The following is a 14,969-nucleotide window of genomic DNA, read 5'->3' as shown; positions in this document are numbered from 1 at the left end:
CAGCCATGAAAGCGTAGCAGAGTTACCCAAATCTGGGGAAGGAATCTTATTCAAGTACAAGAAGCATTTAGAACTTCAAATGGACGCCGGCCAGAGCAGAACCTTCTGTGGCACATTACAGTTGAAAGGCCAAGACTACAGGAGAAAGAAATGGTATTAAACAGTGCAAGATAAAAAGAAAATCCCGACTCACAAACAACAGACGGTCCGTCAGAACAATGACCTTTCCACTCTTAGGCTAGAAGCCAAGGAAGTAGTGAGAGACAAGAGTGGGGGGCCCCGTTAAGCCAGGCAGTGGTGGTGCACCCTGTAATCCCACCACTTGGGAGGCAGAGGCAGGCGGATTTCTGAGTTCCAGGGCTATACAGAGAAACCCCCTGTGTCAGAAAAAAAAAATCAATCAAACAAACAAACAAACAAAAAGTTATCTTTTAAAGTCACTGCAGGAGAGAGATGTTTCAAGGCAAGCGCAAACCAAGCAGCTGGTGACCAGCCCGCCAGCAGTGCAGTAGAAACGGATTAAATGGGAGAACACCATCAAAGGACAACCAGGGAAGAGTAAATTGTATCGCCTCAGTAAACTCGCAAACTTCTAATGCGCATGGGGGAGGCGGAAAGGAACAAACGGTTCTTAAACCAACTGGGAAATAAACAACAGAACTATAAAAACCAGCAGCCCCCTCTGCTGAGGTGGGTGCTTTGGGTTGTCAACTCCACTACATCTGGAACGAACAAAACCCAAGTGTCTGGGCACGTCTACGAGAGATTTTTCTTAAGTAAATAATTTGAAGTGGAAAGACCCACCTTTAATCCTGATTTTTTTGTTTTGTTTTGTTTTTTTGAGACAAGGTTTCTCTGTATAGCCCTGACTATCCCAAAATTCAGTCTATAGACCAGTTTGGCCTCAAACTCAGAAATCTGCTTGCCTCTGCCCCCCAAGTGCTGGGATTAAAGGCGTGTGCCACTACTGCCTGGCAATCCTGATCTTTTGAGGTGGGAAAATCCACCTTTAATCTGAGCCTCGTCTTCTGGTGGCAGCCCGGATAAAGGACATAGAAGAAGAAAACTCTCTTTGCCTGCTTGTTCTTGCCCTCACTGGAAAGTTTGTTTCTTTGTGACATTAAAGTCTACATCTTCGGGATATACTTCAGGGTGTACTGTCCGGGATATACTTCAAGGCCAGTTGAGACATCCAGCCTCATGGACTATACAACTACTAGATTATTAGACTTTCTGTAGTTAGATGGCCATTGTTGGATTAGTGGGATCACAGTCTGTAAGCTATTCTAATAAATACTGTGTGTGTGTGTGTGTGTGTGTGTGTGTATCATAAGAGGGTAACAATTGGATGAACATAAGTAAATATACATAAGTAAAAGATATACATATATGAAATCCATTATTCTACACACACACACACAATTAATGCACTATCTAGTAAAGGTGCCAGCCTGTAGTACACACATATATGCACATATGAGAAAACAAGACAAATAAAATACAATTTAAAAAATTACGTTTAGGAATCTTGAAAACTGATTTTTTTTTTTTTTTTTTTTTTTTTGGTGAAGGCTGATTTAAGTAGAAATGATTTAAGTAGAGATTTTTCTTAAGTAAATAATTTGAAGTGGAAAGACCCACCTTTAATCCTGATTTTTTTGTTTTGTTTTGTTTTTTTGTTTTTTTGAGACAAGGTTTCTCTGTATAGCCCTGACTATCCCAAAACTCAGTCTATAGACCAGTTTGGCCTCAAACTCAGAAATCTGCTTGCCTCTGCCCCCCAAGTGCTGGGATTAAAGGCGTGTGCCACTACTGCCTGGCAATCCTGATCCTCAGATTAGTCTAAACAAGCTCAGGAAAAGAACAAAATTAGAGAGCTCACACTTCTCCACCAAGCTACAGTCCCGAGGACAGGGAGGCACCGGCGAGAGATGAGAATCTAGGTCAAAGGAAGTTCCCTCAGGATCCAAAATGAAAGCCTCGCATCTGCAGTCAGCTGTTTTCCAGTGAAGGTGCCAGGCAGTTAACTGGACAAAGAGTCGTCTTCCTAACAAGGCCCACTTGTACCAGATGTAGAAAGGGAAGCTGGAGCCCTTTCACACAAGATACACAAGAGGTAACTCCACATGGAGCTCAGAAGCACAGATAAGGACAAAAATCGCAAAAGTTGTGGAAGGAAACATAGGTGTCCATCTAGGTGACACTGGCTGGTGACAAGGGGGGTGGCTACAACCTCAGGCATTGCCAGTGGGAAGCTAAAATGGCAGAGTCACTTTGAGAATCAGCTTGGTGTTTCTTCTGGATGTTACCATAGATACCGTATAACCCATGATGCTAAAGTAACCCCACACACACAGACACTTGTACATAAACATCCACAGCACCATTACCCATAACAGCCCAAAGGGGAACGAACCCAAATGTCTATCAGTCGGTAGACAGATAAACAGTCCATGATAGGCTCTGAAAATCCAAAATATTCCAATATTTGAAGATGGAATACCAGAATGGTGCCACAAAGTGGAAATCCAGTAAAAATAAAATATAGCATTGTCTTTAGTATGTACAGTATGTATGTGCAGATAGATATAAAACATACATGCTTAAACATGGATTCCACTTTACATTGCTCACAGATGTGATAACACCTGACAATTCACCAGTTCACTCACAGTTTGAGAGAACACCCCCCTCACAGTGGAAAAAGTTCAGTGGCAGAAACAGAGGCAGCTGTCCACATTACAGTCAGAAGCAAAAGAGATGAAAACGTGTTCTTAGCTCACTGTGCGGCTTTGACTGGCCTGGCACTTGCTATGCAGACTGGACTGGGCTTGAATCTCAGGGATCTGCCTGTCTGCCTGCTGAGTGCTGGGAGCAGAGGCAGTGTGTGCCACCACAGACCCGAGACCCTGGAACAGGCAAGTCTTCTTACCTCTCAGACATACCTAGAAGTATGTCCCCTGGTTGAGCCCAAACTCTGTCAAGTAGACAATGTTAACCCCCACAGGTCCCATCCACAAGACATGTCTTTACAACTGTGCAAGTATTCCTACATCGAGATACTTAGAAATCGGAAACATTTCCAATATCAAACATTCCATATAAAGGATACTCAACTGATATATCGGTACCATGGGCTGTTTATTATTCAGCACAAAACAAGACAAACATTACTTGTACTGACATGGATGGGTAAACCTTGGGTTAAAATGGACAATACACTAAGTGAAAGAAACCAGTCACAAAACAACAAATCCACAGGTTGTATAATTTATTTGTCTAAAACATCAAGCAACTCTGAAGAGAGGAAGGAACCTCTATAGGTCTCTCATGGGAGAATATAGACTTAGTATGTGTGAGATCCTGGGTTAGATCCCAAAAACCATTAAAAGGAGGAGGAGGAGGAGGAAGAGGAGAAAGAGGTGGAGAAGGAGGAGGAGGAGGAGGAGGCAGCAATAGTGAGGAAGGAGACAGGAGAAAGAGAAACCAGGGCTAGGGAAACTAATACTGAGTTTCTAATGCATCTGTAGTTCCTTTCCGTAAAGACAAAAATGTTCTACAAAAAAAAAAAAAAAGAAAGAAAAAGAAAAGAAAAGAAAGAAACTGTTACTAGAGTAACAGTTGCATAATTCTGAATACTGCAGACCCCAGGGACTCAACTGCAGGCCCCACAGAACTCAACTGCAGTCTAGACGGATGAAATGCGAGTCATGTGAACTAGACTGTCATGACTCTGAGTTTTGGAAAAAGAAGGGAGAGGAGTAATATTCCACACACCAACCAAGGACACAGAAGCAAAGCGTGCCCCACTACCGCGGCTTCTAACCCCCACGACAGACGCGTGGCTTTCCCAGAAAGTATGAAAGCTGGTCCCAGGGTAATTGGGCAATGAGACAGAAGAAAAAGGACCGCGGCTTTGACCAACTCTAGGATGGGTAAAGAGAGCTGTGAGGGAGGAAAAGCAGAACCCCACTGTCGTTGGGGTTCCTTTCTCTTCCCTGTAGGGAGCAGAGAAAGCCCTGCGACAAGTGACAAAAAGTGACGGGTGCTGCTCACGTGGCCATGACCCCATGAAGTCAGGCTCCTGGGGGGGTGCCAAAGCTTCCTCCCGGCGTGAGATGGCAATGGGAAAGCTCTCCTTTCTGTTCGCTGTGTAAATGGGACTGTGTTAACAGTCTGCAGAAAATGTCCAGAGTAGCTTCTCCACGCGGATGTTTAAGAGCCGAAGACTGCTCCTACCAAGACTAGTTAAACATACCTCCTCCATCCAACTGTGCTGCTCCACCTGGGAACGTGGGACCTGCCTCCTTGTTTGTCTGTAGGGCATAACTTTGTCCTACTGTACACAATAATCCTGCCCCCTATTCAATTCTAAATCATGAACATGATGAGTTAGTGCACCCACCTACCCGATTCCAGTTTTTCCATGGGTCTATTTGTCTGTCTTTTCTTCCTTCCCTCATCATTACAGTTAGGTCTGAGTCCCTGGGGTCCATGCACGGATGACTGTGGCAGACCCAGGAAAGGCCCCGGTCTCTGACAAGAGGAAGTAGTGTCCTTGAAGAGCTATGGACAGGCCAAGGTTATCTGTATGGCTTCATATATATATATATATATATATATATATATATAAAACAGGACACTTTGGGGCAGAATTTCATAGATCATGTATAAAGACATTCTGCAGAGAGATGTCTGAATAAGATGGGGGATGTTGGTCCTCCAACAAACACCAGGAAGAGAACCCCACAGAGGCAGAACCCCTGCAGGAGATTAAAATACCAGTCCTAACTTCACATCTGCTTTTTCTGGAATCCATGCTTGACTTACGAGTTACCGAATCCTCCCTCACGACACATGTGGGCTTTCCTTGGTGAATGCAGTGTGGGCAGAAGAGGTCTTCTCTTTCTAGCCTGGCCTTTGCTAGCTCCAGCGTGCTCTGAGTGGTCCTAGAACCTGAGTTTTCCTAGCTGGCTGGGGACAGCCTCATCTCGTGAACTGTTGGGATACTTTTGCAATTTTCCTGTAAGTATAAAGTTTGGGATTATTTTTAAGATTTCAAACTTTTATTTTATGCATGTAGGTACGTGCCTGTGTGTACTGGTGTGGCATGGAGCAAGACGGTGCAGAGATTCCTTTCTTTCTTGCTGAGGTCATTTTAGGTTTGAATAGAAGTTGATCTCCTTGATGGGAAATCCTGTAGAAAATTACCCAACTCTATTCCAGGAACCGGAGGCCAAGATGCTCCAGCTAATATATCTTGGCTTCTGTTAAACTGCTTGATTGTGCAAAGCCTTTCCGCTGCAGCGGCCAAGTGAGATACCAGGATGTGGGTTTTACCTTCAAAACCCCCTTGCTTTAAACCCGTGGTTCTCAGCCTTCCTAATGGTGCAACCCTTCACTACAGTTCCTTGTGTTGTGGTGATCCCCCAACCATAAAATTGTTTTTATTGCTACTTCATAACTGTAATTTTGCTACTGTTATGAATCATAATGTAAATATCTGATATTTCTGGTTGTCATAAAGGGGTCATGGCCCACAGGTTAAGAACCATGCTCTAGATGCTCAGAGCTACACTTGGATCCAGAACACCTGAGCGTAGTCCCAGCTAGCTTTAACAGGTACCCAAAGAGGCCAAACGAGGGAGTAATATCCCTCACAGATGGAATTTATAGACGGTTATGAACTGCCTAATGTGGTGCTGGGAATCGAACCTCTGTAAGAGCAGCAAGTGCTCTTAACTACTGAGCCATCTCTCAGTGAGTTCCAGTTTCCCCAACTTTTTTTTTTTTTTTTTTTTTTTACTTTTTGAGACAGAGTCACTCTATAGCCCAGGCTTGCCCAGGCCCACTTCAAACTCATGGTGAGACTTCTGCCTCAGCTCCTCTTAAATGCTAGGACAGCAGGCACAAGCAGCCACACCAGGCTCACACTTTATGTTTGAAAATAGGTCTTCTTAAACTGCCTGGCTGACCTTGAACACCCTGACTCTGTGAGGCCTTGAACTTGTTTAACCTCTTGCCCCAGCCTCCTGAGAAACTGGGATCACAAACTGCCTGTCTTACAGTGTTACTAAATTTGTTCTTTCTTAGAATCTTTCATTTTTAGTGTTTTGTTATTATATATATATATGTGTGTGTGTGTGTGTGTGTGTGTGTGTACACACCAAGGAGCTAGCGGGATGGCTCAGTGGTTAGGAACACTGACTGCTTCTGCAGATTCCAGGCTGCATGAAGAAAAAAACATGACCTGGAAGCAATGGATGTCTGTGTCTGTGCTCACTGAGAAAATAACCTTCAGAGTACATGAATTTGTGCTACAGGCATAAGAGACTTGGTGCTGGACAGCAAGTAGGGCTGGACAGCAAGTAGGGATTTCCCTAGCATACTGCGGTGCCAGGCAGAAGCTGGCACACTCGCCTCCCAGGCGAGCAGTGAGTCAACCACACCGGGAGCAGAGCACTCACCCTCTGCCCACACCGAAACCTGGGCCGCTATACTGCTACAATGTTGCCCTGCAGACACTGCCCGTTTAAAATTCTGAAAGGAGGACTGCGGCAGGTTTCTAAGGAGATGGGGTGGGGTAGGGAGGATTAAAATAGACAGGACTCCAATAATTAATGAAATAGAATTGGCACAGGCAGCAGCCAGGAATGTCTTTTTAGCTCCTCCATAAGGTAATATCATTACGGACACAATGAAAACTGGCAACAGGCTGCAGAAACAATTGAAAAGCTGGACCGCCTTGAGACTCCACCAAAGGACGCCAGATGATGCCGGCCCAAGAACAGCCAAGTCAGGCCACTGAGGGCAGCAGACAAGGCTGATGCCTGGCAGGCCGCGTAGCTGGTGTCCTCACACTCTCTAATCCGTTCTAAAGACATTCATCTGAAATCCTTAGCCAGCATGGAACCCTTCTTCCCGGAGCAGAAGCATAAAGGTGAATATCCCTGCCAGAGGGCTCCTAAGAATTACGAAGGCAGGGCTGTCGGAGGCTCAGTTCCACAGTCAGAACCATACGCATAATATGCACATGCGTATATACACACCCAAATATATGTGTAACTATAATCAGCAGTACCCACAAACCATAGCAGCCAAATGTTAAGAAAACAAAAATTATTAGAAATTAAGCTTATTAGAAAGATCAACTGAAGTGTTCCCCGATGCTATCTTCCTTTGACATGGAAACTGGGCAGAATACAGTGGTCAGTGGGATGGTAGTCAGTTCCAAATTTCCTCAAAAGCAATCAGCTCACTAGAACAGGTAAGCAGGAGTCATTGCTCTCGGGGGAGGCACTGCACATCCCAGTGGAAAGGGCTGCTCCTAGATCCATGATGTCTCTGAGAAAGTTACCAGTGTACAGAGAGGCAGGCTGGTGGCGACAGTGGAAATAATGGGGCAGATGATTTTGTTTTCAACTGTGTGGTTTCTATTAGAAACATGAGAAGAAAACCCAAGTCCCGGATCGTTCAATCAGATTCCAGCTTTCTGCCTTGTTAGCCGTGTGGCTGTAAGAGCGTACTTAACCTCTCTGTGGTTCAGTGACCTCCATTGTCAACGAGGCTAAGCACAGGTCGCTCACAGTGCAGGGAGAGGGGTGACCATGTACAGGGCACGCGGAACAGTGTGTGAACACTGAGGTCCAAGAAAGATCCGAGGGTAGCAGACGCAGGACTGATGCTCCCTTGTGGCGAGCCAGTGACCCGTCAACCTGACTGACTGTCCTTCATAAAAGGGCATTTCCTGGCTAAGGCAGTAAAAGGCAGTCCAGCTTCTCCAGCAACCCAGAGAAAAACAAAACAAACAAGCAAATAAAAGACAGCCAACCAACGAGAAGAAGCCCAGGTAAGTAAAGTAAGCGCACATTCCTCTGTGAACATGTTGCCTGGATTTTCAAATCAGAGGCCATGGCTGACTGACAGCCATAAGAAAGGCCCAGCCCCTTTATAAAAATCTGTGTTCTCAGTTTAGCAGCAGAGGAGGAGGAGGAAGATAATGAAGAAGGGGGAGGAGAAGGAGGAGGAGGAGGAGAAGGAGGAGGAGGAAGGAGAAGGAAGAGGAGGAGAAGGAGAATGAGAACAAGAAGAAGAACAACAAGAAGAAGAAGAAGAAGAAGAAGAAGAAGAAGAAGAAGAAGAAGAAGAAGAAGAACAACAACAACAACAACAACAACAACAACATTATTGTAGGACAATAAATTATCCGATTCTAAAAATATTCTTTAAAATGCTTTAACTTTAAAATATTAGAACTCTGGTTTTAAAGGGAAGGCTTCTGTAAGATGGATATTACATGAGCATTTATAAGAATCAGAGGATGAGGGCTGGTGAGATGGCTCAGTGGTTAAGAGCACTGACTGCTCTCCCGAAGGTCCTGAGTTCAAATCTCAGCAACCACATGGTGGCTCACAACCATCTGTAATGAGATCTGACATCCTATTCTGGTGTGTCTAAAGGCAGCTACAGAGCACTTACATATAATGATAAATAAATCTTAAAAAAAAAAGACACAGATAATGAGAGTCAAGGATTATTCTTCCTTTGAAAGACAGACAAGAAACAGAAGGCTTTTAGAGACAGACAAGATCATTTAGTTAATTGAATAGTGTTAAGTTTTCCTGGTTAGCTTCTGGTCAACTTGAAACAAGCTAGGGTCATTTGGGAAAAGGGACCTTCAACTGAGAAAACTCACACACCAGATTGGGCTATGGAAGCATTTTCTTGATTAACAATCAATATGGAAGGTCCCAGCCCACTGTGGGCAGCACTGCCCCTAGGGCAGCTTCTGGGTTGTTTGAGAAAGCAGGCTGAACATCCAGTCTCCCCACCCAGGCAGATTCTGCACATGCTTCTCCAGGGTCCAGTGCAATGAGTCTACCAGACCCTTCCAGACCCTCCAGATCCAGCCCAGGTCCCACATTTAATGCCCTAACTCAGTCTGGTCTCACTGTCTTCACCGAGATCAATCTCTAAACCAGACTCCTCCCATACCATATCCAATTTCCCCTCCCCACTAGGCAGATGAACCTCCACACATAGGGTCTGGCCCAGGATGAATACCCACCATTCCAGCCTAACCCAGTCCCCTCTGGCTACCCAGTCTTATTCCATCTAAGCCATTTCCAATCTCTAAGCCATCCAGCCCACACACCATGATGTGTCCCAACCATATCAGACAGACAACCAACAAGAAGTCCACATACCCAGATCTCCTCAAAGAAGTTACAAACGTGAAAGATCATGTTTCTCCCACTGCCCCCACAGCCTATAAATGTCTACAAATATTTCTATATTTTCTGTTTCCACAAGTAGAAATATTTGCCAAGAGAATTACTTAGATGAACTCCAGAATTAAAAAGAATGATCAGGATGGAGAGATGACTTAGTGGTTAAGAGCACTGATTGCTCTTCCGGAAGTCCTGAGTTTAATTCCCAGCAACCACATGATGGCTCACAACCATCTGTAATGGGATTTGATACCCTCTTCTGGTATGAAGACAGAAGTATATTATAGTGTATTTATATATACATTAAATAAATAAATCCTTTTAAAAAAAGAATAAAAAGAACAATCATACTCTCCTTTAAAGGATTCAAAGAGTTTAAAGACGATGTAAAGAAATAGCTCAATGAAATTAAGAACTTAAGGAGAGCCGTGCAGTGGTGGTGCACATCTTTAGTCCCAGAACTTGGGAGGCAGAGGCAGGCAGATTTCTGAGTTCGAGGCCAGCCTGGTCAACAGAGTAAGATCCAGAACAGCCAGGGCTAAAAACTTAAGGAGAATAAATGCCCAAATGAAATACTCAAGAAAACATAAATAAAATAAATAAAAAGTTGACAGAAATGACATAGAAAATTCAGGAACCTAGCAACAGCAACCTAGCAACAGTTTCCATCATCACCTGTGGCCAGGTGTGAGCGAGGCATGTGAGCAAGAGTCTGCTCAGCTACCCCAGCTCTCTCTCCATCTCCTTTTAGGAGTCGAGAATGGAATTCAATAGAGATAGAGACGCTGGAGAGGACTCACACTGAAATGACGATGGAATCAAACTCTCGGAAACTCAAAAGAAAGCCTTGCAGGCAGAAGGAAAGGAGAAGATCTGAACCAAATTAGCAAGAACTATGAGGAAAAAACTAGAATTGCAGAAAAGGAGCATTCAGGAAGCACGGGACTTCATGCAAAAACTAAGCCTTCAAATTATAGGCATAGATGAAGAATAAGAATCCAAACTCGGGGCTGGTGAGATGGCTCAGTGGTTAAAAGCATGGACTGCTCTTCCAAACGTCCTGAGTTCAAATCCCAGCAACCACATGGTTGCTCACAACCATCTATAATGAGATCAGACACCCGCTTCTGGTGTGTCTGAAGACAGCTACAGTGTGCTTATTTATAATAAGGAATAAATCTTTTGGCCAGAGTAAGCAAGGTTAACTGGAGCAAACAGGGCTGACTGGAGTGAGAGGGGTTGACCGAGTGAGGAGAGGTCCTAAATTCAATTCCCAGCAACCACGTGAAGGTTCACAACCACCTGTACAGTTACAAGTATACTCATATACATAAAATAAATAAATCTTTAAAAAAAAAAAAAAGAATCCCAACTCATTGGCATAGACCAGGCATTGTGTTTTATATGTGGTATAATGTGTGGATCAGGGCAGAGGGAGACCTCAGTGGGCCCATGTTGAGGTGTCCCCCTAAGAACAACACACTTCAGAAACATGGCCCAGAGGCTGCTGAGCTGGAAGTGATCTGAAAGCCTCCTCCCTGATCTTTCAGGACACGAGAAGGTGCCATGCAAGCTTCCAAAGAAAGGAAACAAACAACAGGCCCACGCAACTAAGATGACCAGGGACTGCAACAGCCAGCATAGCACGGTAACTGAACAGGCGGTGCACACACCTGGATCCACAACAGCCGACATAGCACGGTAACTGAACAGGCGGTGCACACACCTGGATCCACAACAGCCATCCACAACAGCCAGCATAGCACGGTAACTGAACAGGTGGTGCACACACCTGGAGCCACAACAGCCAGCACAGCACAGTAACTGAACAGGCGGTGCACACACCTGTCAGTAACCAACAGCTCTCTAATTGGGCTTAAGACCCACGCAAGAAGAGGGAAACCAAGCCTTGTCCCAGAAAACTAGTCAAGTACCCAGGGCTAGAAAGTCATAGATCATGGAGGAGAACCTACTGTCAAGGGCTGGGCTTGGTGACCCAAGGCTTTCCTGAGACCCTGATGTATGGAGAAGGAAAACGGCTCCCTCTCTGAAACCAGGAGCAATTTGGGCAGAGCTGGGGCAAGGGCTGTGAGGGAGCATCGACTCCAGATCCTGAGAATCCAACTCTTCCCACAATATGGGGCTATAGTTATACGCCCCAAGGCTGCTGTGTGTGCTGTCTGTAATGCTCTTGAGATGCCTGTGTTGGTTCCCCTTGTGCCACACTTTGCCAAGTTTCTTGCTGACTTCGTCCCATTGTATGATAGTTTCTGCTGATTTTGTCCACTTGTTTTTGCTTTTGTTTTTTGTTTGTTTGTTTGTTTTTGTTTTACCCCAAGATACTGTACTTCCTAATAAGCTTGCTTGCAGGAGCCACAAGCTCCTTCGAGACCTCCTTATCCCACACTTTCCAATCTTCTTTATCTTCTCGTCTCCTGGTCACCTCCCACTTAGGACATTGTCACTGAAGAACGACCTGACGGTCCGGCTCAACCTATAGCCACCATTTTCTTAAACCAGCAGAATTCTAACTACATTTTTGATATTGGTTTTTATACCCACAGGTTGAGTGTAATCCTCGCCCCTCATCAACAAAACCTCTTTTTAATAATAGATGGAGACCATTACAGAAAACCACAGCCAACGAAAATGTAGAAGCTGTGTTTTTATATAAAGCAACTTTGATTACAAGAACAACTTCTAGAAATACCATGCTTATTCAAATTTAAGTGAGGAGCAAAGTTTTGTTTGAAGTAATGGATTTGCTTTATATTTCTTGGGTTATATCACCTAGCAGTTGTTTTCAACTGATGAAACAAACATTTCTCATGTATATATATATTTTTAAAAAAAATGCAGAAGCTGGCTAGAAAGCCAGAAATGGCATATACTCACCCGCTCCTGGCCAGCGGTGTCCCAGATGAGGAATTTGTGAAGTTCATTTCCACAAGGCACGGTTTTGGTCATGAAAGACGCCCTGTAAAGAAAGTCAAGCACCCTGCATCATCAAAACTCCACAGACTTAGGAGCCTCAGTTCCTGTTATTATGCCTCGGAAAGACCCTAAGAATTCTTGTCCCTAAACGCGCAGTAATGAGAGTTAGGCCACTGCAGATAAAAAGTCTGTATTTTATATAATCCAGATGATGTTTCAAAACAGAAGGAATGTGTGTGTAGGGGCGGTTCTGATGCTGTCCTGTTCCCCAATTGGTTCTTGATCTGTCAGTAAAGAAGCCATGGGCCAAATGCTGGGCGGAAGAAATAGGCAGGACTTCCTGGTCCCTGGATTAAAAAGAGACAGATGCAAGGGAGGAGAGTTGGCGAGCAGCTCTGTGAGATCTCGGGAGGAGCAGCAGCCTGTGACCACTTGCTCCTATAGGCAGGTGGTCAGGGACTTTTAGCAGGGATTAGATGTAATTGAGCAACTAAAGTTTAGGGCAGGTGGAGAGGAGCGGAGCTAAGGGTATTGCCAAGGGCATGCTTTTCCAGGCAAGGGATAGTAATGCCCAGAAATTGTGTCAGAAAGCAAGCTGAGCAACCTGTGTGTGTGTCTTTTATCTGTGGATTCAATGGAATCTGGGTGGGGGCTGGTGGGTGTGGCCTGTTCCTAGAACTAAGGCGGTGTATTGAAAACTCTGCAACATGTGTGGACTGGAGGGGTGGCTCAGAGGTTAAGAGTACGAGTGCTCTTGCAGAGGACCTAAGTCTGGCTCCCAGCATTCACACAGCAGCTCACAGCCATCTGTAGCTTCATTTCTAGGGGATCCAATACCTTGTTCTGGCTTCCTCGGGCCCTGCTCAACCCCCAAAAAACAAACAAAACAGGTACATGTAAACAAAATACTCATACCCATAAAATAATCATAATAAAAGAAGATGCATACAGAAACAGATTCAATTGTTCTAGAATACTATTCTCTGGGTATCAGGGAAATGTTGAATGTCTAGTCTTAGATATTAAAGCCTTATTATTAAACCAAGTATGAGGGGAAAAAGTCTCATCATTTAAAACTTTCACTTCAAAGCAGTATAAAATGAAAGCAGTCTTCACATATTACCTGTGCTGACATTCAACACCAGCAGCACGTGATGGAAGAATAGATCTAAGTCTCAGCCTGTCTGCATACATGTAGGGATTGTCTCAGTAGGGGTTTGTATTGCCATGATGAACACACCCCCCCCCCAACCAAAGCAAAGGTTTACTGGCTTACATTCCCATGTCACAGTCCATCACTGAAGGAAGCCAGGACAGGAACTCACACAGGGCAGGAACCCAGAGACAGGAGCTGATGCAGAGGCCATGGAGGGTGCTGCTTACTGGCTTGCTCCCCCTGGCTTGCTCAGCCTGCTTTCTTATAGAACCCAGGACCACCAGCCTAGGGAAGGCACCACTCACAATGGGCTGAACCCTCCCACATCAATCTCTAATTTAAAAAATGCCTTACAGGGAGGCTAGGAGAGATAGCTCAGCGGTTAAGAGCACTGACTGTTTTTCTGAAGGTCTTGAATTCAAATCCCAGCAACCATATGGTAGCTCACAACCATCTGTAATGAGATCTGACGCCCTCTTCTGGTGTGTCTGAAGACAGCTACAGTGTACTTACATATATAATAATAAATTATTTAAAAATTAATGAAAATAAAATAAAATTTCTCTGTTTTTTTTAAATGCCTTACAGTCTTGCCTACAGTTCTGTCTTATGGAGCTATGTTCTCAACTGATGTTCTCTCCTCTGAGATGACTTTAGCCTGTGCCAAGTTGGCACAGAACTATCCAGCAGAGAGACAAATAGCAAAACACATGCATACTTCTGTCACAAAGGCGGGACTTTGAGGCATAAGCAATTCAGAAAACACTTGCCATCCTTTTTACCTATCTTCTCCAAATAAACATGTATTTTCTTTGTGCTCATAAAAGGTATAAATACCAAATACATAGAATATTTAACAGCCTTACTTTTGTGGATTAAGGTATCTCATTCATTAAAAGCAATAAAAACAGGGCTGGAGAGATGGCTCCGTGGTTAATAGCACTGACTGCTTTTCCAAAGGTCCTGAGTTCAAATCCCAGCAACCACATGGTGGCTCACAAGCGTCTGTAATGAGATCTGACTCCCTCTTCTGGAGTGTCTGAAGACAGCACTTAATATAGTAAATAAATAAATAAATCTAAACAACAACAACAACCCCCAAAAAACAAACAAAACAGATGGCTGGAGAGATGGCTCCGTAGTTAAGAGCACTGACTTCTTCCAAAGGTCCCTGAGTTCAATTTCCAGCAACCACATGGTGGCTCACAACCATCTGTAAAGGTATCTGTTACCCTCTTCTGGTGTGCCTAGAAACAACTACAGTGTATTCATATACATAAAATAAATAAATTAAAAAAACAAAAAACACAAAATAATGTACTGTGAAGCTTATAAGTTTCAGGCATCCTGGGTCTTCTGAGTTTTGTTTACTTCCTGAGAGTTCTGGGTTTCCCTTCCTTTCTGAGTTGCACGAACCTCCCTCCTGTCTCCAGGAGGAATGTTTGAAATTGAGTGAACTGTCTAATCAGCAGGGTGTGATGAGAATGGGGACAAGATGTTGTTTTCTACAGATTGCCAAGGAAAACTTTGAGAGATGGCTGGAGAGAAGAAGGCCTTCTCACATACCACACATGGACGACTTGGATAACCTGAGTTTGGCAAATTTCTCAAAGTGGAGCATATTCAATTTTTTTTTCATTTTTTTTTTT

General features: G+C 44.2%; 1 protein-coding gene across 1 annotated transcript in view; it reads right to left on the bottom strand.

Annotated features, from left to right (window-relative positions):
• Nucleotides 1-14,969, bottom strand: part of Rab31 (RAB31, member RAS oncogene family) — a 131,255-nt gene that overhangs the window by 57,477 nt on the left and 58,809 nt on the right. Inside the window, exon 3 of the mRNA XM_052192419.1 lies at nt 12,126-12,207. Coding sequence (XP_052048379.1) covers nt 12,126-12,207 — 82 coding nt within the window. The remainder of the gene's footprint in view (nt 1-12,125; nt 12,208-14,969) is intronic.

The sequence above is a fragment of the Apodemus sylvaticus genome, chromosome 9 (assembly GCF_947179515.1).
Source record: "Apodemus sylvaticus chromosome 9, mApoSyl1.1, whole genome shotgun sequence".
Taxonomy (NCBI): Eukaryota; Metazoa; Chordata; class Mammalia; order Rodentia; family Muridae; genus Apodemus; species Apodemus sylvaticus.
The sequence above is the reverse complement of the archived record's forward strand: the minus strand, read 5'-3'. Positions and strand labels throughout refer to the sequence as shown.